Source organism: Spermophilus citellus, assembly GCF_964194105.1.
Source record: "Spermophilus citellus genome assembly, chromosome: 15".
Classification (NCBI taxonomy): domain Eukaryota; kingdom Metazoa; phylum Chordata; class Mammalia; order Rodentia; family Sciuridae; genus Spermophilus; species Spermophilus citellus.
In genome coordinates, this window is record NC_138195.1 from 90,603,460 (window position 1) to 90,629,375 (window position 25,916).

General features: G+C 53.5%; 1 protein-coding gene across 2 annotated transcripts in view; it reads left to right on the forward strand.

Moving 5' to 3' along the window:
* The first annotated feature begins 1,746 nt into the window (after nucleotides 1–1,746).
* Nucleotides 1,747–25,916, forward strand: part of LHPP (phospholysine phosphohistidine inorganic pyrophosphate phosphatase) — a 96,042-nt gene continuing 71,872 nt past the window's right edge. Inside the window, exons 1-5 of one of the 2 annotated variants that reach the window (XM_081267448.1) lie at nucleotides 1,747–2,084; nucleotides 16,652–16,839; nucleotides 20,289–20,442; nucleotides 24,728–24,791; nucleotides 25,634–25,726. In XM_081267448.1, coding sequence (XP_081123574.1) covers nucleotides 1,960–2,084; nucleotides 16,652–16,839; nucleotides 20,289–20,442; nucleotides 24,728–24,791; nucleotides 25,634–25,726 — 624 coding nt within the window. In that variant the 5' untranslated portion in view covers nucleotides 1,747–1,959. The remainder of the gene's footprint in view (nucleotides 2,085–16,651; nucleotides 16,840–20,288; nucleotides 20,443–24,727; nucleotides 24,792–25,633; nucleotides 25,727–25,916) is intronic. The other variant, XM_081267447.1, reaches the window with a different exon arrangement.

Genomic DNA, 25,916 nt, shown 5'->3' on the forward strand with positions numbered 1-25,916 from the left:
GAATCTGTATACTCATTGGCACACAGCACACACTGGATCAGCAGTCTTGAGGTATATACCTTGTCTTCTGCTCAATCTTGGCTTCTGAAGGTAAAGATCAAATGTTGACCATTTTGCACGCCTGGAGTCCACTGCCCAGAGCAGAGGCTCAACATGCGTATGTTTCCTGATGTTTATGGCAGATTCTTCAGACTGACTCAGCTCCCATCCTGCAGTCTGCAAGACTAAAAACTGCATTTCCCAGATTCCCTGGCTGGTTGGACTAGATTCCATTAAACCAGACACAGTGAAAGTGAGGTGGTGGCCACAGGAGGAAAGAATCTTCTGAGGGGAAATGTTGGATGTGTTTAGCTTTTCTGCCACAGTTGTGCTGGGGGCTGTACAATTAAGTTCCTGGCATCTTAGAAGCCAAGGAGTGGGGCAGTGCCACTAGGCATTTGTCATAGATGCATGGCTTCTGGCCATTTAGTACTTGAGCTTGGTTCTCCAATCCCTCTGGAAATCTTCATGCTCTTTCACACCCTGCATAAACCCCTCTAGCTGGAGCAGTTTCTACTGTCTGCAACTAAGGACCTTTACATACTGTATATTACTACTCTCTGGCATTGTAAATCTCCTAAGGATAGGAACTACGTTTTATATTTCTCTGGCAAACAGCTTCAAGTAGCTTCTCCAAGAAGATTATCAACGGAATATGCACAATTCACTGGACTGTGTTAAAATTTTGACATTTTGATGAATTCTTTATATATATATATATATATATACATATATATATAAAATTTTCTAGTTGTAGATGGACACAATTATATTTATTTTTATGTGGTGCTGAGGGTCGAACCCAGGGCCTCCTACGTCGTGCTAGGCGAGCAATCTACCGCTGAGCCACAACCCCAGCCCCATTTTGATGAATTCTTCATTCTTCCTGTGAAACAAGAGCCTGAAATGAAGTGATAGAATAATATAGTCCCTATCCCTTTAAACCTCAAAGCTAAATCATACCAGAAGTCAGATTTTCTCTCTTTAATTTAATCGTTTACTTCAAAATGGCTTCCAAAGAAGCCATCCCTTTTATTTATTTTTGGTACTGGGGATTTAAAGGAGGGACACTTTGCCACTGAGCTACATCACCAGCCTTTTTTTACTTTTTTATTTTGTGACACAGCCTTGCTAAGTTGCTGAGGCTGGCGGGGTGAAACCTTCCCTTTTATATCAGTGTTTATTTGTTGAAAAATAAGGTAATAGTAAATGTAATTTTTAATTCGTCCCGAAACTCATTGACCTAACACATCGGGATACTGCCATTTTCTTCCGTGTCCTATTCCTGTAATGCTCATTTTTGCAGGACTGTTGTCTACCTACAATATTGTCTTTTACTTTTCCCTATATATTAGCACATGAGTATTTTCCATGGTCGATACCTGTCTCCATTTCTGATAACATCATATTTCTTTCAGTACCCATCTTATCCATTTTTGAACAATCCCTATTCTTAAACATTTAATTTTCTTCCAGCTTGTCCTTACACCGCAATCATCGCTTTTGGACTCATTTCCAGAGCACAGGTTCCCAGGCACAGGACGTCAATCAACAGGTGCGCCACTGGCTGCCCGTAGGGCTGTCACTCTGCCCCGGAAGGATGAGAACACCAGCGAGCGGCGGGTACAGCCAGTTTTCTTTCACTTTCATTCTTTTCACAGGTACCTTCACATCGACTCAGTCTGCCGTGCCCGGAGTTTTAGGGAGGTTAACTTTCCGAGAGACTTGCTCCCGCTGGATCTGCTCAGAGTCAGGGAAAGACCTGCTCCCGGGAGCCCGGGAGGCGCGCCCGCGCCACCAGCTCCGCCCGCTCGGGCCCGTGCCCTCCCCGGACTACATGTCCCAGGCGCCCTTGCGCGGAGGGCGGGGCCGGGCTCTGCGGCGGGTTGGGACGGGGGGTCCGGGCGCACTCGGGGCGCAATGGCCGCGTGGGGTGATCGGCTGGCTGGTGTGCGCGGGGTGCTGCTCGACATCTCGGGGGTGCTGTACGACAGCGGCGAGGGCGGCGGCGTCCCGATCGCCGGCTCGGTGGAGGCGGTGGCGAGGTGAGTGGGCCGCTGTCCGGCAGGCGGGTACCCGCCCTGCGCTCTGTGGGCGCTGGCGACCCCCAGCGGGGGGCGGGGCTGCCTGCTGGCCACGCCCCGCCCTGGCTCCGCCCCGCGCTGTGCCTGGCAAGTTAGAGCTGCGCTGTCCAACCCTGCAAGTGGCTGCCCAGCGGGTTGGACTGAGGCTAGTCTGCACTGAGATGTGATATGAGTGTAAAATACAGTACTTTCTGGGTTTCCAAGGTTTAGAGAAATGTAAAGTAGCTCATTAGTATTGTTTTATGGTGATTACGTGTTGGAATGACAGTAATATGACTATGTTAGCATAAGCGTGTGAAATGAATTCCACCTGTTTCTCTTGACGTTTTACTAGAAAAGTTTACATATTCGTCTTACCATGCAATTGTGTCGGACCAAATGGTTTACAGGAGAGGAGGAGGGGGGCATTTGGCCCATCCAGCCTTGCCCTTAGAGGGCACTGCCAGTACCATGGTTGGCACTACCCAGCCTGGGCTTTATAGTTTCCCATGGTGCCCCTGGGCAGCACTGCTGTGATGTTAATGGGCGGTTGGGAAGGGCACTTTGCCCAGAACTTAGCCTTCCAGAGTCACTTAGCTAGAACACCCTGACTTGGTGGCTTAATCACACTGGGACTCAGTTTACCACCCTGTAGATGGCAGTAAAGTGAACCTCTTGGTTGTTCTCAGAGACCTCACCCTATCCATCTGTATGTGTGGGAGCTGCGGAGATAACAAGGACCCAAACTATGCTGCACAGTGAAGTGGACGGTGTTTGGGGTACTGGGAATGGGGGAGAGGGAGTGCATGTGAAAGGCAGCTCAGATCTAGGAGACGCCCGGCCACAGGGTAGGCTCTGTGTGGTTGGAAGTCCAGGGGTAGGTGCTTTCCTGGCTTCCGCTTTATTCTCCCGAACCCAGAGCTTCAGACTAGCTCTGTCACAGGCGAGAGCATCGTGAGGGTGGGGACTGTAGAAATGGAGCAGAGGGCAAGGGCTGTGTTTTAGAGTGAGGAGGCCTCATGTGGGGGAGCAGGAGGCCAGAGCCCCAGTGCTGGGACTGAGGCAGCCGGGGCTCAGGGTCATCAGTGTCTGCATACAGCTCAGTAGACTCCGTCACCACAGATTGGTGTAAGTGATGTGAAGAGAGGGACCTGGGAGAGTATGACAGGAGAAGGTGGCTGTGCTAGACAGGAGGCCAGGATGTCTCTGAGGAGAGGTTTTGAGCTGAACCCGAGGGACAAGATGGGGACCGAGGACATGCCATGTGGGCAGAAGCAGCAGCAGCCGCGAGGCCTGAGGCAGAGAGCATGCCGGGCTCAAGGAGTGGCAGGGGCTTGAGGCTGTGAAGCATGTCATGCTGCATCCTGAGGGTCGGTTTTATGCAGACTAACATGATCCAATTTATGTTTGAAAGAAATTTAAATATAAAAGGTGAAAGCATATATGTGCAATGAAAACAGGGAGTGAAAGGAGCCTTTATTTCTGTGCCTCAAATCTACAACAAAAAATCAGCAGCCCAGTAGAAACATAGCCAGAGGACATAACAGCTCCCAAGAGAGGAAGCACAGGTTGCTCTGCAAACCTATGAAGGATGCTTAGCCTACTCAGAGAAATGCAAATTAAAATGACACCAAGATGCCATTTTTTTTAATCAACTTGGCAAAATTGTCAAAAATCAAGAAGTTTGAGAATGAGTTCTTCCACCATGCGGCCAGCGCACTGGTTTCATTAATGAGGTTCTTGGCATAAAAGTTAGCTAGCAGAGATCGAAATAAAACACACAGACTCAGTTACCTTTTTCTATGACCAGGTCCGAGACAGCTCCCCTCTCTGGCTCCCACCTCGAACCACCAGTAGGGCAGCAAGGATTACTCAGGGCTAGCAGGAGAGAGAGAGAGCGAGCACGCCAGGGAGTAGCCTTTTATTGGGGAACAAGAAATTCAGGGGAGAATTCCATCCAATGAAGGTTGAGGGGGGCCGCACTCCAATCTCAGGGTCACTGATTGGCCCCCGGGGTCATGGTCAGTCACACCCCCACACGGACAGGTTCTCTCATCAGGAGAGGGCCGGGAAAGCTCCAACACAGCCAGAATGCCTCAGACCCAAACCGGAAGTCACCCAGTCACGTGTGAGAATGGCTCTCCACAAGTTCTCTTGGTGAGAGTTTGTGGAAACAGACCCTCCCATCCTGTGCTAGTGGAAGGTCCGTTTGGCACATCAGTCCACTCCTGGGGTTTGCCCTGCCTCACACCAGAAGTGACAAGGACAAGGTCATTTGTAGCAGTGCCTTTTGAAATAGCAAGAGTGAATTCTCTTCAAACGTGTCAGCCGCGGAGCTTCGCCTCCCATCTGCACGTGGAACACTAGCAGCGTAAGGAGTGGGCTCCCCTCCCTGTAGCCACCTTTGGTAAAGATAGCAGGCTGCTGCACAGTCACCCACCTTTGGGTGTAAAAGGCAGAAATGCAATAATGTATTCCTACTGCCATGTTTGCAAAAAGACTCTGCAAGTGTCACTGGAAGGAGTCCCAAAGAGTTCACAGAGAATGGGGGATCTCGACTCAGGACAAGTGCAGTCCTTGACATGAAGGAAAAGAATTTCAGCATGTGTCCCAGGCACAGAGATTTATTTACAAAAGCAAGGAATGCAAATTCAGGGGAGAATGTAAGCCACCTTGAGTGGGAGATGCACTTGGGGGGACCCAGCTCCTGTTTTAAAGGAAGCTTGGTGAGGGGTGGGTACAGGAAGGTATGACTTCAGTCTGGTGATCATGAGATGACTTATGATGACTTATGTGGTCTGGTCATTTTTGGGATCCTTAAACTGCGTGTGGTCTCATTATCTGATCAATGGAGAACTCTGGAAACTTCCCTTAAATTGTTGGTTTCTTAAAATACCATTATCTCCCTTTGTTTAATCTGTTTATTGGTAGATAATAGAATTTACAATAATTCCAAGATTTATAGATTTCCCAGAACTTTAGGAGTGACAGGCCTGGGGGAGAGTGGCCTGGAAAGTTGTATGGAGCCTCAGATTAAAATAACATCTCCTTGTTCTTGTTTATGTTTCCTTTCGATCTTTTTCTTATTTCTTCTGCCTCAGAAGGACACATGCCACTCCAAGTGTGATGAAGAGCTGGGGGGACAAGCCAGGAGGATTGCTCGCTGGGAGGGAAGATGGGAGAAAGTTCATTGTAGACTTTGTATAGCATATTTGTAACCTGTTAAGTGCCATTGTCCTGGATATCAGACCTGAAAACTTAAATTGAGCAACAAATAAGCCACTTGTAACTTTTGAAATAAATACTGTGTTTTTGGAGTAGTAAGTGAATTATTAGAGTGTTTAAAAATACACGTGAAATATATAAAGTATATATAAACTTTAGACTATGGTTTCTGCCTATTTTAATGCCTCTGCGTCAATTTTATTGAAATATCCCAGAATTGAAAACTTGGGACTTACTGGATTAAAGGGTTTTTTAAAAAATGAAACAAATGTATTTCCCATTCAAAGCATTAAATTAAAACTATAAATAACTCTCCCTGACTGCAGTGTGGAGAATGGAGTGGCAGGAGGCAGGTGGCCAGGGGCTAGGGAGCAACCAGGGTGACCAGTTCAGAGACAGTTCAGGTGGCCCAGGAGAGCTGATGAGGCTCAGCTGAGAGAGGAGGCAGTCACATGGGGAAGGACATGATTAAAGTAGGACCAATGGACCTGCTGACACACTGGCTATTATGGGGCCAGGGAGAACATGAAATAGAGGGTGCCTTCCTCATCTGTCTTGAGCACCTGGCAACACAGCAGGGTGGTAGGAGAGTGCATGGGCAGGTGCCCTGGAGGCACAGGTTCCCTGAGTCAAGTTCTGGTCCCCAGTGCTCAGGCCATGTGGTAGACCCCACAATAGTGCAACATTTAAATATCGTTTTCTATGTTATTGATAAAAACTCCTGTTATATATACTTTTAATTCTTTTAAAATCAGGGCCATTTAAAACAAGTTTTTATTAAGGTGACTATACTATTGAAAAGAATTTGTGCACTTCAGAGGCCCCCGTGTCTCTGCCCCTGGGAGACCCCTCTGCTGATTCCTAGTTCTGTAGATTGGTTTGCCTGGCATGAGCAGTACTTAGATTAACTCATGTGTCTTGTTTCTTTCACTGGTGTTGTTTAGAGATTTGCCCCATATTTATGGCATGTGGTTGTAGATTGTTCGTTCTCATTACTGTGTGATGACCACAATTTATTATTCTATTAAAGAGGATATATATATATATATATATATATGTTCCCATTTGGGGTTATTATGAGTCGTGCTGCGGGGAATATTCTAGAATGTGTCTTTTTGGTGAGCACACGGATGCATCCATGCAGCATGCAGAGGTGGGAGTGGAAAGGCTGGGCCACAGCCAGGCTCAGCTTTGGAAGATGCTGCCTGAGGGTTCTCCAAAGAGGTGCAGTTTGCATAACAGCTGTGATGTAATAATAGTCCTGTAAAATACACCAAAGCCAGCTGTATGGCTGATAAAGCTGAAAAGTCCCTTGCTGAAAGTTTATGAGACTGTTTCTGGTGAGGCGACATCATTTGTTCCATCTGGGAGGTTTTATCATGTGCTGTCCAGGGCCCCCGAGAACTGCCTGCCTGGTTTCCCTGCAGCTTCCTGGCTCCCCTGCCTCAGGACCGTGTCTCCACACCCCATCTTGGCCCAATGGAGCCTTCTCAGGTGACCTTTGGGGTTCTCAGTGGTTCTCAGTCACACAGACTTCTTGGTGAGGTTGTCACTGCTGGCCCTGAGCAGCTTGTCCCATAGACCCTGACCCCACACTGTGGTGCTCTTCAGCTCCTTCTCAGGACAAGGTTCCCACCCAGGCCGTGTCTCCAGGGCCGTCCCTTCCTGCTCAGGCCCTCTATGCTTGCCTGATGCTTAAAGCGCACCAGGGCCCGGAGCCAGGAGGCCCTCAGTCAACTGGGTCTGCCCTTGGAGCTTTCCAGGGGGTTTCCTCCCTGTGGCTGAGGCAACAGGGAGCTCCTTTAGGGTCAGGCCTCACTCACCAAGGGGCACAGCTGCCAGGATCCAGCTGTCCTATGTGGCTTCTTAGTGCCCTTCCTCTGTGTCCTCCTTGAAATGCGCGGCTCCCTTTGAAGTCCCTAAGGGGCTCACAGGAAGTTCCTGGGGCAAGACCAACTGCCACACAGGGACAAGTGTGGTGGGGGAGGGACAGGTCTGGGGAGCACATGCCTCCCCCTCCATGACAGACCCCCAGCATGTCCTTATGCTGTGAGTCTAGGAGGCAGTAACTCGCTGTCCCCACTTCTTCTCCTGCACTTTCTGTAGTGACAGGTACCCTCAGAGTTTCTGAAAGATTCCCACTTATTGGGGGACAGAAAGCACACGGAAAGTGCAAACTCAGCTTTCGAAATAAGATGGAAGCTCCCCTTTCCAAGGCGAGGGCTGAGGCTCACAGATTCAAAAAGGGGCTGGATGCATTTTAAAGATTCCCCCGTTCATTCATTGGTTTGGCTACTCAGACACCTTACGCTGAGTGACCACTTTCACTCTTCCAAGAACACCCTCTGGGCGCTGGGCATTTTGGTGGTGAACAAGGTGGCTGGACACCTAGGCCCTGGTCGAGGCAACGTGGCGGAGCAGGGAGATCAGCAGTGAAGGGCATGTGCCCAGAGAGGATGGCGTGCCAGCTGGAGAGACCTTGAGCCAGCCACAGCCCAATCTCGCAGATCCCGCGAGGTGTGAGCTGGGATAGGAGATGTCCAGGATCTAAGAGCTGTCCAGAGGGAGGAACAGGAGGCCCAGGCCTCCCTAGTCCTCCCCGGCAGCATGGCTCTGGGTCCCCAGGCTGCCTGCTCCTTTCTGGAGCTGCTCGAGGACTGGTGGGCGGGTCTGGACATCTGTACCTGGCCTGGGTTCCCCGCAGGCCTTTATTAGAGCCCATTCTTGGGTGGAGTGGACTCCCCGAGGGGAGCCATTCAGAGGCAGGGCCCAGCACAGCGGGGACTGCAGCACAAAGGCACACACTGCTGGCCCTGGATGATGGCCCCCGAGACATCTGCATGTGAAAGGCAGTGGACATTTACTGCATCCTGTCCCAGGCCACTAAAGCACATCTGCCAGGCGGCCCAAGCCAGCGGAAGGAAGCAGGGTCAACCTCAGCCAGGACAGCCTCATAAAGCAATTCCTACCCCCACCGTCCCACAGCCCTCGTGCCCAGCCTTGCAGGTGGTGCCTCTCAATCCCCAGTGTGACCAGAAGCCTTGGGGACCCTGTTAAAATGCAGGTGCTCCCAGCAGGTTGTAGAGCAGTGATGGACCAGGGCCAGGGACCTTGGTCTGAATCAAGCCTCTCTTAACTTCTAGGACCACCTGGTCAATGCTGTGTTGCCCTGGCACTATCTGGCCTTGGGAACACAGGTCCTTGGCAGTAACAGTAGTAACAGGGACTGTGGCCACTGGCTGGAGCTTCCCCTGCAGGCCCGCATCTCAGCCTGCCTGGGGGCAGCACCATCCAGGGCCCTGGAGGTGTGCCCGGACTTGCCTCAACCAGCAGGAGCTTTCCTGGAGCAGCCTGGACCTTGGACAGGGGTGTTTACCAAGACTGTGCTGTCACTTTCGGTGCCCTTTGCTGTTAGGGGGTGGCTACGTTGTCTTCAGAGATGGGGTGGTGGCCTCGGCCAGCAGGTGTGCTCCTCACCCTGGGCTCCCGTGTTCTGTTTCGTAATGTCAACATTGAGGTTTCACAAGCTAAGTCTTGTAAATGCTCCCAGGAGCCCATGAATACAGAGAAAAGTCCAAGTCCTCCCTCCCTGGCCCCAGCACTATCACTGCCCTAGGGTGGGCTCCCTCTAGCCCTTCTCCATTGTGTTCCCTGAAAGCACAGAAGATTTTGAGACTCTGTCCCCCATCCTCCAATCATATGTAGCCCCCTGAGCAGCTGCCATCACCTGGCTCTGCCCCACCCTCCCCTCCCTGCTCAAGGAAAGTGCAAGGTTCATGGGTCCCCAGAGGCTGGAGACCCCGTGAAGTCTCCCCAAGCCAGGGACTCTGAGCTCTATTAGCTTCAGAGCATTTATCCACCAAGTGAAATTTGGAGAACTCCAAAATTAAATGAAAAAAACAAGAAACAGTGTTTGAATAGAGTATATTTTTTTAGTTCAAATCTATGTTTATTATGAGGTCAGTCAATGAAAAGCATGAAAGTGTTTTAAAGAATGACAGTTCGGAGGTCCAGGGAGGTCCAGAGAGCGTGCTCACAGCACAGTTGGTGGCGGGGGGGATGCTCAGCGGGATTGTGGCATCCTCCGCAGCTGTGAGAAGGAACAGGGTAGCTCCATTTGGGATCCGTATGAGTTCATAACATGAAAGTTGTATATACTAAATGAAAAGATGTAGAACAATGTAATATGCATAAACATCAATTTATACAATTTTGTTGTTACTTATGTTTCCTGGTGTAGATGTGCCGGATGCTTCCCGTGTGTGTCTTTTTGCAATACAGTTCTCACGACAACCCTATCTGAAGCCACTATAACTGCCTTGTTGTATTGATGAGGAGCCTGAGGTTGGAGAGGGTTAGGTGACAAGTGGCAGGCCATGAAGGGAGGAAGTGTGGACACTCCTTGCCTTTGCAGTGCCTGGCCCTGGCACTCAGGGACAACTGGCTGTGGCTGGGTTTGCAGGGCTTGCAAGTCTGGGGAGTCCCCTCAAGTGTCCCTGCCTGCTCCGAGGTTCCTGTGTCTATCTGGGCCTCAGTCCCTCGCTCCCTGAAGCGAGCTGCTCAGGTGAGATGCTTGGCCTCCCCTGGCTTGCAGATTCCTGTGCACTTGATTCTAAATGATGTTTTCTAATCACTGTGAATCCATGCTCTGACTTTGGCCTGACCCTGGGGTCCGAGCTCCGTGGCTGGGGCGCCATCAAGAGCCTGCTGGAGGGTGTTCTGCAGGCAGGGAAGCAGGCCCAGCCAGGCGGGTGTTTCAGGTGTTTCGTAAGGGAGCTGGCTGGGGGCCTGACTCTGCCTGCTTGACCTCATCAGTGTCCTGCTGAGGTCACTGGCTGGCTGGTGCACACACGGAGAGACCCTGCTTCTGTGTCCCTGCTGCTCCTTTCTCGGTTCAGACTTTGGACTTTGATGACACCAGGGTGTGCACTGCTGCCCAGCCGTGTCTCGTGGAGTACGGGGAGGGCCCTGGCATGGAGGAGCTGGCTGGCGGCCTAGCAGGGGGCTGCCCTTCTAGGGGCCAGTGGAAGGAGGAGGAGGAGGAGGAAGGTGTTGCAGGCCCAGCTGAGTGCCTGGCCCTGGCCACCATCAGTGTCCTTTGCTGTTCAGGTGCTGATGGTGCTGCCAGCCAGCAAGAGACTCAGGATGTCCCTTCTGGGCCAGCCTTGGCTGTGTCTGCTTCATGCAGCCCTGGGAGGCTGGGCAGTGCCCCATTTCAGTGCTGGCACACAAGGATCCCAAGAGTCTGGCCATGGGTGCACCTTTCTGTGGCTGCCCCTGACACAAGTGGAGGCCCATGGAGGGAGGACCAGGCCCCTGCCCACACCACTGTGGCTGTCCCTGGGTCATGCCAATAGCTGTCTTTTTCTACTGAGTCTGTTTATAGGCTCCCGTTTGACCTTCTGTTTTAAAATCCTGCGTTCTCAGACTTCACTTCTCCAGGTGTGTTTTCTATCTCTGCTGCTGTCTGAAGGGCACTGAGCGAGGGTCTCAGAACCGCAGGGAGTGGCCCTGCTGAGGAAGCTCCTCGGGGGCTGCCACCTACCTTAGTTTCACAGCGTTTCCCCTGAGGTGCTGGTAACGTCTCCGAGGACGCTGAGGCAGGTGCGTATCTCTGTGCCCTGCTCCCATTTCAGTGGCCCTCAGGAGCCTCCCTCACAGAGCAGGTGAGGTCTGAGGTGTGGCCGGAAGGTGGAAGGTGCTCAGGAAGTGGAAGCTTCCTCGTATGAACTGCTTGGGTTCTAGGTGGGCCATCAGATCTGGACTTTGTATCATCTAGATGCTTCTCCCAGTACCGCATCCAGCATGCTGGTCACTAAGTACCATGCCAGATGCATCTGGGCAGAATTCTAGAGGGCCTCCAGGCCACCCTGGGCAGGAGAAACGTGTTACTCCCTGCCAGTGTCAGACCCCGTGAACCCTTGAGCTTCCCTGTCCCAAACTCCAGTTTTGTATGGTGGACCGTTCCCTGCCCCTCGGTGGCACTGCTCCCCGTATGCAGGTCCTTGTGGCCCTTCTCAGCAGCTCCTTGCAGCCCGGAGGCCCTCTTGAGCTCGGTTAGCCTAGGTCACCCAGGCCTGGGTGCTGCCCTCCATAGTCCTGTCCCTCCCAGTTGCCCATGTTGGTAAAGCAAGGCCCTGGTCACTGAGGTCATGGGTAGCCATGTCCCAGGACTCCCCAGTGCTCCCTTACTCGGTGGTTCCTGTGACACCTGTTCTGTGGCACCAGGCATGGTGGGTGCTGAATAGGACACTGCCCTGACCCTCCGGAGCCCAGAGCTGGTGGAAGTCGTGGGGACACCTACAGCCGAGGAGCTGGAGGTGGGTGGACTCTGTTGGGGCAAGGCGGGGTCAGAGTTCCTGGGGAAGATCTCACTCCAGGCCTTGAGGGAAAGCAGGATTTGACTCTGGGCCTCGGGTTGGACGGAAGTGACAAATCCAGGGCAGGGTGGGGAGGAGGGGGCCCGGGGGAGGGGCCTGGGTGGTTCTGTCCCTGGCAGCCTCCTCACCCCCACCCAGCCTCCCCTTTGCCCTCCAGGTAGAGCCCCTGGCTTCCCCGTCCTCGTCCTCGGCAAGCTGGAGAGGGCAGGCTGTTGAGCCGTCCCAAGGTCACTCAGGGTGTCCAATAATTGTCCTCACACTTTACCTGCCACGGAACGGTAATGAGAGGGTGTCCATTATTTTCGGGTGAGCGCTCCTGGCAGATGCCGACAGCCAGCAGATGTGTAAAGTCCGAGGTGATTTGTAAAGGACTGCCTCATCTGAAGCTCGGTAATTGCACCAGGCGACGTTGTCACTCAGAGGCGCGTCCTGGCCTGCTAGGATGAGGTAAAGGTCAGTTCAAAGATCCAGTTTGGACCAGAAAGTGGGGCGGTCCCCACCCCCAGGAGCTCCTGGGGGTAGTGCGCCAGGGCAGCAGCCAGGGCCTTGGAAGGGCCATCTGGGCAGCCAGGACCCTGCAGGAGGCTCCTTTTCTCCCAGGTTCTTGGCACTGGGGTTGGGGACAGTAGCCCGCCTGGAGCTGGCCTGCTGCAGCCGCAGTTCCTCTTGGTGGAGACTGCCTTGCCACTCTCTGGGAGCTGGGCCAGGCCTGGCCTTCCCTGCGGGGCTCCTTGTCTGTCGGGCCTGCTCGGGCAGCCTGCTGGATCCCACTGTCCGCAAGGGTGGCTTCAATATCACACGCTGTTTCTACACAGTTCTGGAGGCTGCAAGTCCCAGCCCAGGGAGTCAGCATGGCTGCTTTCTGGCCAGGGCCTCCTGTGTCCCCAGGAGAGAGCAAGAGGAAGTGCACAGGGCTCTCGGGGACCTCTTCTCATGAGGACAGCAGTCCCGTCACATCAGGGCGCCACTCCTGATTCGGTGTCACCTGAACCGCACCCTCGTCCTCCTAGGCACTGGCTCCCGACAGCCACATCGAGGGTCAGGGCTTCAGCACATGAATTTTGTGGGACACATTTAGTCCACAGCATAAGCCACTCGGGGCCTCACTTTGGTGCTGGACCCCAAGTCACCCTGCCTGTCCCTCGTGCACACGTGGGGGCAGCTGAGGCACTCTCTCCGGGCTTTAGGACACCTGCGGCAGAGTTGGGCCTGCAGGGTCCCTCCCAGGGCACTGGGCTTCCACCTGAGGGTCCTGGTGGTCTTGCCCTCCTGGGCAAGGGCCCATGCCTGCCACCACAGACCCTGGGGGCTCACGGCTTTGTCTCCACAGGCTGGGTGACCTGGGTCAGCTCGGCCCCAGCACCTCTGTGTTTTCTTCTCTGGAGGGAGGGGTGGTTGTCCCTGCCCAGGCCCCTTTCCTCGCGGCATTGCTGCTTAGTGTGGGCACCTGCAAGCCAGGTGCCTGGGCCTGGGCATGAGTGTGAGGGACAGCAAACCCCCTCTACCCCTGAGCCCCTGCAGGGTTGTGTTCATGTCACCGTCTTCACAATCATGGTGATTACTTTTATTAATTTTAGTAATTTAAAATAATGAAGAGTCCACCTAGGACTGGTCCCAGGTGGCCAGACAGAACCCATGGTGACACATCAGAAGAGGACATGGTGGCACAAATGGACAGGACTCTGAGGGAAGGCAGTGCTTACGTGTCTCCCACTGGATTCTTTAGGACAGATGCAACTCCAATAAAACTTGTGCTTTGATTTAGAAAGTGTGAATTTCAGACGAACTTACGTTGCTGTTTCCAAGGAGTCCTGGGCGTGAGGGTCCCAGAGTGAGTTGAGCTCCCTCCCAACCACATCTGAAGTTGTGTGTGGAGTGACAGATGTGAGGTGCTGCCATCTCACTGTCACACCGATTGCTCACTGTTCTGAGAAGGTCACATCATCATTCATTAGGAGTAATTGGTCCCCTGGGACCCCCTGCACTTCTTCCCTCAACTGCTCCATTAACTTGGGTGTGAATCACACATTCCAGGCGCCAATCAATGAAGATCTATCCACAGTGTACAAGGTGATGCTATTAGTTTCAATATATTAACTGCCTAATTTAAAAATAAAAAGCTAGCTTTATGAAGGGCAATTAACCACTGAGTGTAATTGATCATTCATAAACCCCTGATTAGGAAAGGCAAATAGTAAGAAAGGAACGAGTCACCTGAGCGGGGAAGACGGCGGGGTTTGCGTCTCCGCTGTGCAGATTTCTGCCCAGCTTGCCCTGGCCGCCGGCTGAGAGGGTCTGGAGGTGCCCTGCAGCCCGGCCTGCCTCTGTCGGGCCTCTCCTTACAGGAGAAGCCCGGAGGTGGGGGAGTGGTTCAGCAAGCGCTCCTGGAGGGCCTGCTGTGGGCTGGCCCTGGGCTAGCTGCAGAGAGCAGAGCGGTCCTTGTCCCAAGCCTGTGGAGCCTGTAGGTCATGGAGAAGGACAAAGATAAATTGGACGACTGGAGACGTCGATGTGATAGAGAAAAGGGCACGATGCTAGAGGTGGTGGGGTGGGACAACAGGGGACACTGGGCCAAGGCCTGCCACTCTTGCCACTTGCTGTCACTGCCAACAGGGTTGTCTTTGGAGCCCCCTTCCCCCTGTCTTCTCAGTGGTCCTCCACTCTGGCCTCCCTCCCCAGCACCCCTTCCTTCTGTGCCCTCCTGAGCGCTGGGGCACACTTGCCTGCCTGCAGCTGGCTCTCCTCCTCCCTCGGCCTGCAGGCCATCCTTGGCCTGGTCTTCCAGGACTCTCCTCCAAGACCTCCCAGGGAACACGAGCTTTCTCCCCCCGTGGGAGGGCTCTGGAGGCACCCGTTTCCTGGTCCCCGTCCATGCGTCCTAGGATCCCTGTGGGATTAAAGAGAGAATCGCCTGTGCCCCAGAGTCTCGGTCAAGAGAGGAACAGTAAGCCCTAGACCTGCCTGGGACCCAGCTTCCTCACTTGCCAGCCTCCCCCTGGGTTGAGTGGCTCTTGGGGTCTCGCTTATCCACGGCCAGTTGATCTCAAGCCACATTTCCAAGAACTGGGTCCAATCCATGTGTGACCTCTGAACTCCTTTGACTGGAGCTACATCTGCAAAATCAGAACTTGAGCACATTCCTTCTCTAGATGTATATTTATTAACAAATTGTAATTATGCACTTAACACTGTATTAATGCATACAGCTGGGAGGGCTCTGTGAGGAATCAAGAGTTTTTAGAGACCAGTGAGATGGAAGTTTAGGGACCCGACTGAGATCAGGGCTAAGTGACCATTAGCAGATCCAGCTAATTTTTCTAGGGTTTTTGTTGCTGTTGTTGTTGTTTGTAGTACTAGGATTGAACCCAGGGCACCCTACCACTAAGTTTCATCCCAGCCCTTTTAATTTTTTAATTGAGATAGAGTCTAAGTTGCTGAGGTGCACCTCAAACTTGTGATCCTCATGCTTCAGCCTCCCAAATTGCAGGGATTGCAGGTGTGCACCGCCAGGCCCACTTTGCTAGGGTTTCTTAAAAAGTGCCTTTCTGAACTTTAGAATTGCAGCCCTGGGTCCTTCATGTGACTCTACACTGTGACTCTGAGCAGATGCTCGATATGACTTCTCCCTGGGGCTAGAGGGTGGGGCCCAGGCTTGTCCAGGACAGTGTGATCTGGGCCAGGGAGCCAGAGCAGGGCAGGCTACACCCTCTCAGGCCCGCGCTGCCTGTGTGTGTGCAGCCTCCTCCTGCGCGCTGGTCCCTTGCTGAGGGAGACCAGCCTCTCCACCCCGTCTCCTTAGGCAGATGGGCCTCCCATGGGTCGTCTCCCAGTGTCCACTCTTCCCTGTGCAGGGTGGCCTCTCCACCTCGTGGCTGGCGTCTTGCCTTCCCATGGGTGTCAACCCCAGGGAGGCCTCCTCTGGCCTTCCTGCCCCAGATGGGAATTGCCCATCCCCTGTGGCCCCCCACCCTGCCCTACCCCGATGACTGCCAGCCTCCCACCCACCCTGGAGAAGAGACCTTGCCTTGTGTACAGCTGCAGCCCAGTGTGCAGCACTTAGTAGGCCCTCAGGAAGCACTTGGTAAGTGCTTGTGTGTGGGAGGGTTGGATGGCATTTCATTAGGAGCCTCTAGTAATCTGCCTGTGGCTTTGCCTCTGGTGGACTTGGCCGAGTGCAGCCGGAACGCAGCAGGGTTGCTGTGGTGGCAATCGGGAAGGATGGCGGTGCTCTGCCATTGGTGGAGAAGTGGGGCGCACTTCCTTGGTGCTGGGTTTGCTCGGGCCACGCTCCTGTCTGTCCACCTGGAGCCATCCATTGCTCTGGTGATTGTGTCGGGTCACCCCTCCTCACTGACAGCTGTGAGGAGACAAACCTCCACCCAGTCCCTCTGCCTTTGCCCTTTTGGGGAAATGTGGACCCAAAGACAATAAGGCTGGATGTACAGAACTCAGAGGCCAGGTGGAAATGCTGTGTGGAAAGGCACAGAGAAATAGCTCTGCCATTCCCAGGTGGCCTCCGGCCAGGCCGAGGGGAAGTGCTGAGTGGGATCGGGGATAGAATTAGCACAGGTGCAGAGGCGTGAGACCCAGGTCATGGTGCGGAGATGTGTCCTAGGTCAAGGGGTACAGTGTGTCCCAGGTACAGGGAGAGGTACAGGAAGAGAAGGGGGAGCCCTGGGGAGTCTCGGGCGTATCAAGTCCAGTGAGGGTGAGCAGGAGACAGCGGGCCATGTCTGAGGTGCCCCGTGAGGGTCTGCTCCAGGTCAGAAATCTCAGCCTGAGCACACCTGGGGTTAGTCAGGACCACCCCTGGTCCCACAGTGACCTGGTCTGTTTGGGGACTTCATCAATTACCCTTGGAGAAGTGTCCATCTCTGGTTTCTTCCCAGGAGGCCACACTGCACCTTCTGACACCACCCTTGCCTGTCATTTCCCTCACCACAGACTGAAGCGGTCCCGGCTGAAGGTGAGATTTTGCACCAATGAGTCGCAGAAGTCCCGGGGAGAGCTGGTGGCACTGCTTCGGCGACTGGGATTTGACATCTCCCAGGAGGAGGTGACTGCCCCGGCACCCGCCACCTGTCAGGTCCTGAAGGAGCGAGGCCTGCGCCCTCACCTGCTCGTCCACGACGGTAGGCCTGCTGGACCCTGGGACCTTCTGGGGGTCGGGAAGGTGTCCTCTTGGCAGGGTGAGGGCTGGGGAGAGGGTCCTCAGGCTCACCTGGGCCATGCCAAGGGAGGGGCACAGAGTTAACTACTGGTCCCTGCCATGACACTCATGGGCCAGTGGAGCGGAGGCCTCATGGGGGTAAGTCAGGACCAGGGCCCATCCATCCCCCGTTGGCAGAGGGTCACTAGAGGTCACTCCAGATAGTTCTGGAAGGAACTGGCATCCCTGGATCTAGACTGGTCCAAGGGGCTGGGGAGTTGACCAGGGACAACAGAGAGCTGGGTGCAGCTTTCTGGAGTACGGCATCCATGGCCCTGGACCGTGTCTGCCACGGCAAGTCTGCTCTTTGGTGCCACTTGCGGATGGCTGGAGGAACAGGGTTTGCATCCTGATTTCAGTCTGAATGCAAGACAGAGCCCCTTTGACCCTCATTGCGGGAAGTTTTGGGGACAAAGCCAAGGAGCAATATGATCTGGTGCCTTCTGAATACTTAAAAAGCAGAGATAGTAGTAGGGCCCTGGATTTCAAGACACCTCTGTCCTCCATGGAGTGCTCTTCCTTGCTTCCTTTGGACTTGGTTTTGATTTCTACAAACCACTGGGCAGAGACAAGCTGCTTTTCTCCTTCCCAAGGCAGGAGTGGGGGCTCTCAGAGGTGCAGGGGGCCCCCGGAAGGCCCAAGGGTTGAATTCATAGCTCAAGGAAGGGCCGTCTGCCCAGCCTTTAGAAATCCTGTTCCTCGGATTCCTTTCCCTGGAAACTAGGATTCCTGCCAGAGTCTTTAGAACTTGGTCCTCAAAGAAAGGAGACTGAAGAAATTCTGTCTCCCTGGACCCCAGAAAAGGGCTTCTGGACATGGGGGTGGACGTGGAGGTGGCAGGAGCAGAGGGAAATACAGCCTTTGCCTCAATGGCAGCGCTGAGCGAGGCTGAGCATTGGAAGGAGCAGGGAGTGGAGCCGGAGCAGGCTGGAGGGGGCGTCCTGCCTCTGTTTCCCGTGCGCGTAGCTGCGTCTTCAAACTGGGATTTTTTTTTTTTAATTCAAGTATTATTGATGATGGATTTCCCCCCAATGTTTTATTATGGAAACTTTCAAATATTTAGTAAAGCTCAAAGCATTTTACTGCAACTGTTTTTATACCCATCTGCTAGATTTTGTCAGTGACTCTTCCCTGTGTGTCTGTCCATCCCTCCGTTCACCTCTCTGTGTTATATTTTGAAGTCATTTCCAAGTAAATGGCAGACATTGGTAAAGTTCCCCAAAGTGCTTCAACCTATTATTAACTAGCATTCAGTATTTATTTGTGGCTTTTCTGTTGATGCAAAATTCACATACAAGGAAATACTCAAACCTCAGGTAGACTTGTGCTCTTTCAACAAGTGCATGTACCTTTGTGTCCCAGTGTCTCCAACACTGCAGGGCATGGGGACGCATGATTGCAATCCCAGCTACTTGAGAGGCTGAGGCAGGAGGATTGCAAGTTCCAGGCCACCCTGGGCAGCTTAGAGACCCTGTCTCAAAATAAAAAAATAAAGAGGCTAGGGGATGTAGCTCAGTGGTAGCGCATCCTGTGCTCAATGCTCAGTACACACACACACACACACACACACACACACACACACACACAGGTCTATAACATTACCATCACCTGAAAGTCCCCATGCCTTTCCCAGTCAGTCCCCAGTCCCTGCCCATTATTTTGTTATTTCCCATTATAAATAAGTGTACTTATCCTAGAATTTCCTATAAACAGAGCCAAACTGAGTGCAGTTATGTCGGGGGTCCCACAAGACCAGCCCAGCCTGGGAGTTTCCCTAGGAGGACTCACAGCAGCAGTGACTCTGGTGCTTGGAGTTATTTAGTGAAAGAACGCAGACAACCCCCAGGCAGGGAGGTGCCTGGGGCAGAGGCTGTGTGAGATTCCCCTTGTCCCTGGAGTGGCACTCTGATATGACACAACACATGTGAAGTGTTGGCAAGCAGGAAGAGCCCTGGAGCCCCGATGCCCAGGACTGCTATCTGCAGTCAGTCATGGAAGTGTGCAGGGCCACCAGCCCCGAGGGCAAACTGATACAGTGTGGGCCAGGCCTCAGGCATGAGGACCCCTCTTATCAGACAGGCCACTCCTGGGACGTGCAGGGTGTGGCAGGCCAGGCCTGCTGAGCCAGCCCTCACTTTCACAATGGTCTTTTTTTTTTTTTTTTTTAATATTTGTTTAGTTCTAGATGGACACAGTACTTTTATTTATCTGTTTTTATGTGGTGCTGGATTGAACCCAGTGCCTCACGCCTGCTAGGTAAGCGCTCTGCCACTGACCACAACCCCACAACCCCCACAATAGTCTTTTGCAAGAGGCTCCTTATGCAAAACATTTTTGCCAAAACTTCCACAAATTTTTCAAAATTTTCACAGTATTTTCTTCACCAAAACATTTTTGAGACTCCACATTTTATTTACATCATGTATGGGCTGTTCTCTGTTTTAGTGCAGGGTCATAGTCCACTGAGTGAGGGCCACGGTGAGTCTGTCCATCCCCATATTGGTGGATACTGGGCGGTTTCCCGTATTAGGCTCTTAGGAGCAGTGAGCATTCCTGATGGTTCTTTTGGGTCAAGGCTGGGAGCCAAATCTCTGGGACAGGGCAGGCCCACGTCCAGTCTTAGAAGACGCTGCTGCCCCTTTCCAGGGCTGTGCTGTTCCCCCGTCCTCATCAGCACTCATGTTGTTGGCGCTGCTGGACAGGAAGGGGTCTCGCTGTGGCTACCTCTGTTCTTTTCACCAGAAGGTCAACACCTAATACCAAGGTGATGTGAGCAGGTTTCTTAAGGGGTCTGAAGCCATGAAGCCTAGACTCTGTTTACCCTTCCAGTTTTCCCTATTTCAGCTGAAAATGGGGGAGTAAAAGAAGGAAAGTCCTTCCTTGGGGTTAGGGTTAGGCTGGCAGGACCTATACGTGTGTGTTCACCTGAAGTGTCCAGGGCTCTTCCAGGGTGAGGCCAGCGGTGCCAGTGCTCAGACCGCAAGCAGCCCAGCTTGTCCTCCTGCCAGGGCCCACCTCTGCAGGTTCCCCTCTTGGTTACAAAGCTCTGGGCTTCCTCCTGCTGGGCTGAAGTGGGGGAGCTCCTGGGGCTAGTGCCAGTGTGGGGCTGAGGGGTCCAGGAGAGCTCCGTCTTTCTCCTGATAAGCTCTCTAACTAGGGGAGAATAACACCCCTTCCTTGTCCACCCCCCACGGTAGCTGTGAGGGTCACACAGGAGCAGGAGCAGTGCCCGTTAGAAATCATCAATTTAATAAAAAAGAGAAAACAGGACGGAGAGCCTCTGAGAAAGGGGCAGATGTGTCAGGCGCCTGGGTGACCGGGGGAGGCCGCGTCGTTCTTGGGTTGGGTCATGATCTCTTTATCTTTCTCCAGGAGTCCGCTCAGAGTTTGACCAGATTGACCAGTCCAACCCAAACTGCGTGGTGCTGGCAGACGCCGGGGAGAGCTTTTCTTACCAGAACATGAACAAGGCCTTCCAGACTCTCATGGAGCTGGAGAATCCCGTGCTCATATCCCTGGGAAAAGGGTGAGTCAGCCCCAGAGACAGTCGCTTCTGGCTCCCCTGGACGTGCTTGGTGGTTCTCTGAGAGAATCAAGAAGGAAGCAGGCGGGGTGTGGAGGGAGTGCTGGCGGGGTGTGGAGGGAGCGCAGGCGGCCTGCTCCCCCACCTTTCCTCCTCATTTCTTCCTTCCTCTTCTTCAGTGATTGTTTAGGAAACCAGAGTGCCCTGTCCTCTGGAGCTGGGTGATCAAGCATCTGTGTGGACTCCCAGCTAGGAGAGGCCAGGCTCAGGGTGGATGGAGACCCTGCAGAGATCTCAGAGGCCAAATGTTGACCCTCCCAAGTTTGGAGTAAAGAAGAAGGTTGTGCAATAGGCAGGATATAGCCAAAGTGTGAAGACCGGTCCCAAGGGACACCTAAGTAGTGACCAATTGGCTTGAGGGCCTGGGGGATAATCTGATCTGGGCAGTCAGTGTCTGTGGTCCCAGAGCATCATCTCTGTAAAGCAGTAATTTTATGAGCAGCCCTTAGTCTGAGCCTCTGGCATGTGCCTGACCCTTTGTGTTAGTCATCTTTCTGTTGCTGTGACACATATCTGAGATAAATCGATTTAAAAAGAAAAAGGGTTATTTTGATCCACAGTTTCAGAGGTTGCAGTCCATGGCCACTGGGTCACATTGCTTTCGGCCTGTGTGAGGCAGAGATCTTGGCGGAAGCATGTGGCAGAGGAAACCTGTTCACCTCACAGAGAAGGAGGACAGGGTGGGGGTCCCAATGTCCCCAAGCACACACCCCAGTGACCTAGGCCCCAGTTCCTAAAGATCCCACCATCCCCCACAGCTCATCAGCTGGGGACCAGTGCCCACTGCCTGGCCCACTAGGGGACACTTGAGAGCCACACCACAGCGCCATCCCTTTCCTTACAGAAACAGCCCTGGTCATGTTCTTCATACCCTTGCTGACCGCCAGGATCGCACACAGACATTACAGAAGAATTAGAAAATACAGAGCAGAAGGGAAGACAAGACGTCTTTCCCTCCACTGCCCCAGGAATTCAGCCCTGGTGTTCCTCACCCAGGGGCCTCACGGAGGGTGTCTTCACCCTGTGGTGTCCAGCCGGGCCTTGTTTTGTCACCTCATTTTATGTTCACCAGGCCGTGTCTTGTGGGTGGCTTTGCACACAAAGAGGGGCTGTCTCTGTGACAGGGTCCCCGTTGTGTGGCTGTTTTCCCTGGTCCCTGCGGGGGCTGTTTCTCTGTGCACCCGGGTCGTGTCTTCAGAGGGTCCCGGTGGGCCTCTCTGGGGTCCTGATGCACGTTGCCCAGCTGCTTTACAGAAGCCATGCAGGTTCACCCTGTCGCAAGAGAAACACCTAGAGTTTTAGGATCACGGCCTGTCACGGTCACAAGGACACATTGGGGCCCTCCCCCAACTGCTCAGGCAGATCCGCAGCCTTCTCTGAGAAGCCGTGTCCAGTGTGGTCCTTCTGTGACTGGTCTCATGGCATCTGCCTGCTGAACAGGGCCAGCTGCTTGAGAGGACAAGGAAGAGACCTCTGCTCAGCCGTTGGCCATCGCCAAGCGCTGGACTTACTCCGTGTTGTTCAGTTCTGACCGCAGCCCTGGAGCTGTGGGCAGTGCACCATCGGGCAGGTGGGGGCACAGAGGCACACAGAGGTGAAGTGAGCCCCTGACCTGGTGGCTGCTGGTAGGGCCAGGAGTGCCCCTGGCCTGGTCAACCCCAGGGCCTCTGCCTCGCACCTCTAGACCGTGTTCTAGAGCAGATGTTGGATCCTTACAAGATCTCAAAGTGTTTTGGGGCCTGTGTTTAAAAGTTGGGAGATTTTACGAGATTTTAGATTTCAGTCTGCTGGCTGATGCCTTCTTCTCAGGGGAGGGCAGTCCGCTGGGTGAAAGCCTTCAACTGATTGGATTCGGCTCCCCACGTCATGGAGGGTGCCCTGCTTTACTCAGACTCTACCATGTAAATCCAGAAACACCTCCACAGAAACACCCAAGTCATGTTTGATCAGCTGTGGTTACCGTGACCCAGCCAAGTCAACGTTCCCTTCTTACCCTCTGCAGTTTCCGGCACTGCTGGGAGGTCAGCCCAGCCCTGGCCTGCTTAGCTCACTGACCGGGGCTGGGCTGAGCCCTTGTGTGGTGTTTTTTTTTCCCTTAGTTGTAGTTGGACACAACACCTTTATTTTGTTTCTTTATTTTTATGTGGTGCTGAGGATCAAACCCAGGGCCTCACATATGCCAGGCGAGCGCTCTACTGCTAAGCCCCAGCCCCAGCCCTGGGTGGGTTTTTTTAAGTGGTGCGTTGTAGTCATCTGTAATAATGAGATTCATCGTGACATATTCGTATGTGCACAACACGTCATTTTTCTGTTTCCTGCCTTCACACCCCCTGGGTGATTGGTCAGCAGCCCTGTGCTAGATCACCGCATAATTCAGAAGCTCTTCAAGGCTCATTTATGTTAAATTTTCTTCTTTAAAATTGTCTCATAATTATTGAATTAATAATTCCAGATTATGAGGAGTAGTCAAAATCGGTATGTTGTTGGGAAAAAAATGGACTCTCTGCTCTTGGGTTTGTAATATGCAACAGCCTGGGCAGCAGGAGGGTTTGTCAAGAGGTGGGTGGGCTCCAGCTGGTGGGCCCTGACTTGGGCATGGGGGGGGGTTAAGCCAGGGAAGGAAACCAATGGCTTTTAGGTGAGGTCAGCCGCTCTGGGCCCAAGACCCAGGACAGGCTGTTGTCAAGGTGCTGCCATGGGCTGGGGTGGCCGCTGATGAGGCGTGTGCTGTGGAGGAGGCAGGGGCGGCGGAGGCCGAGCGGGGCAGGGTGTCCCCCTCCTGGAATGGAGTGATTTACATTTGGCATCTGTTTGGACCGAGAGTGGGAATTGGCTTTGTAATTTCTTCTGTCATGCCGCCTTCAGAAAATTAAGCTGTTTACGCCACAGACTATGGAAGGTTAATGGCTCTTCTGGGAAAGGTCAAGTGGTCATTTTGAAGGGAGCTGTGCTGAATAATCGGAAACGGCAGGAGAATAAAGCATAAAATCGGATCTGACTGCTGCTCCCACTGGTCCCCCTGTTCTGGCGCCAGCTTCCCCTGGGTAGAGCGCATGGGCCTGTCCAGGGCCACTGTGGCCCTTTGGGTCAGAAACAAAAGAGAATGAACGCAGTCTCTAGGGTGTGGGAATAAATTAGAGACTCGTATTTACTGCTCCTCCAAAAAATTTTATCCAACAGTTGGCTCAAGATGGCTTTTTTATTTTCCTGAATGAATAAGAAATACGGAAAAATTCTTGGCCTATAAAACCAGCCCAGATTTGGTTAAAAAGGAAGGAAGTATTAAAGGCTCTGATTTTGGTTTCTAGGAGTCAGTGGTTTTTGAACTCCAGAACCCGCCTAGGGAGCACTGGGTGTTGATGGTGTGTCTTTAGGCAACCCGAGTCCTGTGGGAAAGCAGAGACGGGTTTGGGCCCTGAAGTGAGGCTGCTCACCTTCTCTCTGGTTTTCTGCACACATGCTTGTTTGACGTCCCCAAATCTGGAGGGCAGGGAAGAGAAGGGACACTGATGTGGTGGGTGGCAGGACACAGTCACAGCTCTGATGTCAGATCCCGCTCTCGGCTCTGGGGTTTCTGTACGTCCCTCAGGGCAGCAGGATGAGCTGCCTTCACCCCTCTTCATGGCCATATGGCTTTGCTCGGTCCTCCATGGACCTGGGACCAGGTGCCTCGAGGCTCAGGTCTGACATGGGCGGCCAGGTCAGGTCAAGGACCAGGGCTCAGCCCAGCCACTGGCCTCATGGCACCTGTCTTAAGAAAGGAGCTCTCCTGCGGGCCAAGCTGACTTGACCTCCCAATGGCTCCCAAGAGCATCTGGTGCCTGTGGCGCCCGGCCCCTTGCCGGACCTCTGCTGATGGAGATGCGGCGGGCTGCTGGGGAACTAATGACACTTTCTTCTTCAACAGTACTTAGGGTTAATTATTAGCAATTACGGGTCCGCCACATGCTCCATGTGCTGCTGTCCCTTCCCAGAATACAGGGCACTTGTCTTCCTTTGTGTCAGCAACTGGATCCAGCTGCTCCTGGAGTCCCCAGTTAATCATTGCAATGGGTCCCAAGGCTGGTGGCAGCGGCTACCCAGACTGAAGGCCTGATCTCAGCAGGCACCTCCAGGGCTGCTGGCCCCTGGGCTCTGTTGTCCAGGCCCCCACAAGTCGGCTCGGCACGGCGTCGGTGCTGACCTGAACCAGGGCTCTGCTCACCTCCTCCCTTCTGCTCTCTTGTAGACGCTACTACAAGGAAACCTCGGGCCTAATGCTGGACGTTGGAGCCTACATGAAGGCGCTCGAGGTGCCCACCTTGGCTCTGCCCCGAGCCCTCTTCAGGGACGTCTGACGTCCTTCAGACCTTCCTGGAGAAGAGGCCAGGCTTGATGCATAAGTGGCCTTTCCTGTTTCAAAGTCCCCCTCCTGTGTGGGGCCTCCAGCTGTGCACTCCCTGTCCTCTGGGGCTGTCCTGGTCATCACTCTGTCCTCCCTGTCCCCTCTTCCAGCCCCTCCCTGCCTGCTCTCCCAGCCTGCTCTCTGCTGCACTCCTCTCTTGCTCATGGCTTTGTGTCCGTGCTGAGCACTGGCCTCCTTCCTGACCTTGGTCAGCAGCAGCACCTCAGATGTGATGGAACTGACCTCCTTCCTAATACTCCCCTCCCGTTTACCAGGCCATCTGTGGCCCTCAAGTCACTCTGACCCACATCCCCTGAGCTGCCCTCACCCTGGCTGCTGCCCCAGGTCAGCTTCAGGGCTGCAGTGCTCCTGCCTTCCCACACTTAGTGGGTGGAAGTGGACCTCTCAGGAGGCCTGTGGTGGAGCTGGAGGTGCGCACAGGAGGAAGCCAGGAAGGCCCTCCGTGGCAGCCAAGTGAGCAGATGCCAGCCCTGGTCTCCTGGCCGGGTCGAGGCCGTGGCTTTGCCACATGCCTCATGCTGCCGCAGGCCTTTCAGTGGGTGGCAGGGACGACACTGGGTGTCCTGACCACAAGGGTCACGGCTCTCTTGCCTGTAATCTGTGACTCTCAGGTCCACCGTGTCCTGCCTTGTCAAGGCTCCTGACCCTTAGGGACACATTGGCATGTCTTTTCATGGGCATGCACCTGTTCTTGACCCATACCCATGCTGCGTCTCTCTCCTTTCCCAGTACGCCTGTGGGATTGAAGCGGAAGTGGTGGGGAAACCTTCTCCTGAGTTTTTCAAGTTGGCCCTGCAAGCGATGGGAGTGGAAGCCCACCAGGTAGGAACGGCAGGATTTCTTTTATTTTATTGTGAGAAATATTAAACACGTTCAAAAGTAGAGAGAAGATGATGCCACCTCCCATGTGTCCATCAACACAAGCAACTTCAAACACACGTGCAAGTAGGGGGCAGTGACCCCCGCGTGTCCACCCGCCAGGTTCACTGTGATCTGCTTGATCTCTTCTTTC